Source organism: Borostomias antarcticus, assembly GCF_949987555.1.
Source record: "Borostomias antarcticus genome assembly, chromosome: 8".
Taxonomy (NCBI): Eukaryota; Metazoa; Chordata; class Actinopteri; order Stomiiformes; family Stomiidae; genus Borostomias; species Borostomias antarcticus.
In genome coordinates, this window is record NC_140241.1 from 2,001,790 (window position 1) to 2,006,789 (window position 5,000).

Consider the following 5,000-nt stretch of genomic DNA (forward strand, 5'->3'; position numbering starts at 1 on the left):
CTGTGCTTGTAAAAAGCATCGGACGCTTCCGCTCATCGATGCGCAGATGGGGCTTGGTATCCTGTGTGGCGTGCGAGTGTGGCGCCGAGGAACAAACCGCAGACCACGTCATCCAGGACTGTCCGATATACCGGACACCCAGCGGAATGCATGACCTGACGGTCGTGGATGACGAAACGGTGACATGGCTCCTGGAGGTGTGCCCAGATATATAGCCCGGGTGACCCGGGTAAAAGGATAGCCCCTCGGCCCCGAGCCTGGGGAGGGAGAGGAGAACACAACTGACCCAAACGAAGAAGAGGAACTGAGACATGGAGCAGAATGTCCAGTGCTTGGCGCTGTGAGAGTGTGGATGGTGGCGCTCCCCCAGGCGGTGGGTGTGGTGCTGCTGGAGGCTTGTGGCTGTCATGTAGAGGTCTTCTCGGGTCTAAAATGTGGAACCGAAACCGAGATTGACGACTAAATCCGATCATTTTTAAAAATATGTATACCGGACCCGATTTTGTCCGAGAGCAGGAGTAGGACAGAGACCCGAGACCCGAGTCGGATCGGGTATTTTACGGATCCGGCAGGTAGTAGTAGCAAGTAGCCTAGTAGTATTAATCGCTTAGGCTGTCACGGCTGTTGGCTTGCATGCTGTTTCATCACAGTTGGATGGAATTGCGATTTATCCTCTCAATCTTGACAGGATCAATCGCTGTTTTGTCAGGCTGTGATGTGGCAGCATGGAAATGAAACGGCCGTAAATAAATAAGGCTACACAAAGCTGCCGGGTCCGGGTTCTCGGGTCCGGTTCGGGTCCTCTCGGATTTACCCGACCCGTGAAGACCTCTACAGACCAACATCCCGCTTTCCCCCCCAAAGAGCGCTAATTTAAAGCAGGCTCGTCTGGTGGAAACAGAAAAACACTCAAACAGCAGATCTGATAAGGGCTCGAAAGTACTGCTTGTTCCGATGCCCAGATCCGTTGGTTGATCTCCAGCCTAACTTCACATCTGCTCCACCAGATCAAACATGAAAAAGTAGCTTTGGGTACCGTATTAGTACGGGAACATGCAAATGTTACAGTGAATCCACGTCCGTGCGTTTTAGAGTGTGATTCTGACTAGAGACAGCACACATGGAGAGCCTTAGACAAATTGCTAAATATATCTAATGGCTGATTGACTTGTATACAATGTCCAGATGATGGATTTGATTTAATTTGGAGGAGCAGGAAAATTAATTTAGCAGAGCTTATCTCATCGTTGCAGGTTCCACTAAGGTACCGGATGACCCTCGAGCACCTGCAGTCACACAGCTCCCGCTGAGTCACCCACGATTCATATTCACGAGTCATGCATATTCCGGAGAGGAAAAACGATCAAACATAGGCTACACATCCTCGCTCAGATTATAAAGTAATCTCCCCTTGCTTGAAACGTTTGGCTGACCTAATTTGGTTTCCCAGTTTTCGACCTCGTGACTACTGGTTCTCATCAAATACATTGTTATTGATCGCGATCGCTTGTAGTACATGTTGAGGTTCCCAGATGAGAGGTCTGCTCTATCTCACAGGAGTGGTGAGAAGGTAACGGTGGGTTCATCACAAGGACATTACTGTACATGGTCAAATGGTAACAAATTGGCAGGAAAACGACTGTTTTGCAGTGTATTTCTGTTGGAAACGGTCATGTAAACACACTAATCGTGAGAGAAAAATCTGGAAAGTCTACACAGCCTCAATCTGGCAACTTTCTTTGTTAAAATCCATCTCAGTTTCTTAGAAGACTTCAGGTGTGTGTGTGTGTGTGTGTGTGTGTGTTTGTCTGCCTGCCTGCCTGCCTGCCTGCCTGCCTGCCTGCCTGCCTGCCTGCCTGCCTGCCTACCAGAATAAAGTACATTTGTACTTTATTCTGTTTTAGTTGCAAGATGCATCACTACTGTAAGCCGGCCCTGGATCTGTACTTGCATTTATTAAAGTTCAAGTTTGTTTCCATTTCTTACCAGACACTTGAATACATTTTCAGGCTACTGCTCTATTTCTTGCCAGACACTTATCTTGAAAGTCTGAGACGTTATCCCTCTCAGCTGTGTGCCTCGTTTTTCCTCTTGTTTACCTATGACTCACGCTGTTCTCCATGTTTACAGTAGTAATGAATACTGTATCTCTTGACATTATATTCCTTTAGAATGACGATTTTTTTCCTTGCATATCAGGCAGGTAGCATTTCCATTGAACTCCACAAAAAATACTGCAATGTCCGTCTTTCTTGAAACCGTCTGTGTTCCTAACGTTAGTTAACCATGAGAACAGCCTCTCGGTGGCGAGCTGCATTCCGTTCATAGTTCATCGCCGCGTGTGGATTGATTGCACCTGTGACTGTATAAAGTTTACACTTGCAATCCACTTTTGAGGATAATTTATTCAGTATTTGTGGCCTTCCCTACATCAACTTGGCTGTTATTTGCATATTTTGCTCGGGGATTCTGTATCAGATTAATTAACATACTGTACTTTTGATCTGATGGTTTGTCTGAGTGAGTGTCTCCTGAATGAACCTGTGTCTGACCGGAGTGTCCAGTTGTATTATTTTAAATCAGTCAAGATGATGAACGCATTGCGAGCACCGAACCAGGAGAAAAACATTCTCAGCAGGAACAAATAAATTGGTAGCAGTAGCCTAATATAGAGAGCTGTAAAATGAGAGAATACATTAAAAGTGCTAATAAATGGGATAGTATCAAATATTGAAGGTAGTTAGCATCGAGTATTTGATACTGGGGATGACTTACTGTTGGTACAAATGCCAAATATAGAATATGATCAACCACAAGGGGTCAAGAGTCATTTTCTAAAGTTGGTTTTGCAATATATTTACAGGCCCTTCATGAGGTAGAAGGCGTCTATTTCAGTGTGGTTCTGTTAGCAGGTAGGGGAGTGATTTTGATGATTCACTGACGGTAAGTTGCCCTTGACTTTTTTGATTCTTCCTCCCCACAGATGAACATCATCTCCGGGGGGTTCTACGACGGGCTGATGTTATACACGCACGCGCTGAACGAGACCATGAGCGCGTCCGGGGCCAAGCCCGTGGGGAACACCGTGACCAGGCGCATGTGGAACCGCACATACCACGGTCAGTCCACAGGAGTTTCCATCAAGTTCCCTCTGGAAGCATGTCTACTCATGTTCCCAGGGTCCTATGTTCCCCAGCGCTGTTTTCCCAGGGTTCCATGTTCCCCACGGTTAGACCGCAGATCAGGAGTTTTATTCAAGTTCCCCTCTTTTTTTTATACTTTATTTTTATCGGCAAACATACAGTATAACAACAAGACATAGAACAGATGGTCATCCATGCATTCGCACATACAAATTATGTTGACGATAACATAAATCAGTTTACAATCATAATTCAGCAGATATCAACCACGGTTTCAAACACAAACCATTTTTGACAATATTTCCAAAATAAATGGACCTGTTGATTTAAGGAAAAGATAATTCTCTCCATATTTTGCATACCAGTCACATCTCTCCATTCAGTCAGTGCTGGGGCATTGGGCTGCAGCCATTTTTGTGTCATGGCCTTCTTACTGGCCGCCATTAATATCTTCAGTAAGTATTTATCTGATGCCGAATAATGATGTGGAAGCTCAAGTTCCCCTTTATTGGCACGTTTTTCTTGACCTGTTAGTTTGTACTCAACTCTGTCCGAGATGGTTAAGAGAGAGGTGTAGTATGAGATGGTTAAGCTTTATTAAGAGATGGTTAAGCTTTATTAAGAGATGGTTAAGAGAGAGGTGTAGTATGAGATGGTTAAGCTTTATTAAGAGATGGTTAAGCTTTATTAAGAGATGGTTAAGAGAGAGGTGTAGTATGAGATGGTTAAGCTTTATTAAGAGATGGTTAAGCTTTATTAAGAGATGGTTAAGAGAGAGGTGTAGTATGAGATGGTTAAGCTTTATTAAGAGATGGTTAAGCTTTATTAAGAGATGGTTAAGGTAGAGCTTTATTAAGAGATGGTTAAGCTTTATTAAGAGATGGTTAAGGTAGAGCTTTATTAAGAGATGGTTAAGATAGAGCTTTATTAAGAGATGGTTAAGATAGAGCTTTATTAAGAGATGGTTAAGGTAGAGCTTTATTAAGAGATGGTTAAGATAGAGCTTTATTAAGAGATGGTTAAGATAGAGCTTTATTAAGAGATGGTTAAGATAGAGCTTTATTAAGAGATGGTTAAGCTTTATTAAGAGATGGTTAAGATAGAGCTTTATTAAGAGATGGTTAAGATAGAGCTTTATTAAGAGATGGTTAAGATAGAGCTTTATTAAGAGATGGTTAAGCTTTATTAAGAGATGGTTAAGATAGAGCTTTATTAAGAGATGGTTAAGGTAGAGCTTAATTAAGAGATGGTTAAGATAGAGCTTTATTAAGAGATGGTTAAGGTAGAGGTCAAAAAAATAAAAAAAATAAGCTATCTACAGCATGGAATTAACTGAAAATGATCTCCATCAGTCAAAAACAGCATAGGTAAGTCGAAAATGGGGCCCTAGTTCAAAAATTCCAGAATATCCCTTTAAGTACAGAGTACATGTACATGTATGTCCTGTGCTTCTTGTGTTGATGAATGCCACTCAACTTCCTCTGTTACATTTCCAAAGCACACAACCCAGCAGGCAAGCTGATGATGGATGAGCTCATAAAGGTCTCAGCGTGGTGCTGATTGAGACCTATTGATGTTCACTTCCTCTTACCTCACCTCTCCCGCTCCAAACTGAACTCACACACACTTCACTCACTAAGAAAGGAGATTAAAGTGTGTTTACCAAAGACTCGCATGAATTTCAGTCGAGTCTGACTTCGCCTAAGGCCAGATTGTCGTCTCCGAGCTCAGGGCAGACCGCCATCGCCTGACCTTTCCAGCCCAAGCCCCCAGCAGCTTGTGTGGATTGGCCCTGAGAGGAAGGTGTTTGACATTTTTCAAAAATAGAAAAGAACCTGATAAAGCTGTGAGGCGAAA

At 43.2% G+C, this 5,000-nt stretch overlaps 1 protein-coding gene across 1 annotated transcript in view; it reads left to right on the forward strand.

The window, feature by feature from the left end:
- Positions 1–5,000, forward strand: part of npr1b (natriuretic peptide receptor 1b) — a gene marked incomplete at both ends in the record, with an annotated part of 52,499 nt that overhangs the window by 20,195 nt on the left and 27,304 nt on the right. The window contains one exon of the mRNA XM_084441999.1: positions 2,984–3,119. Coding sequence (XP_084298125.1) covers positions 2,984–3,119 — 136 coding nt within the window. The remainder of the gene's footprint in view (positions 1–2,983; positions 3,120–5,000) is intronic.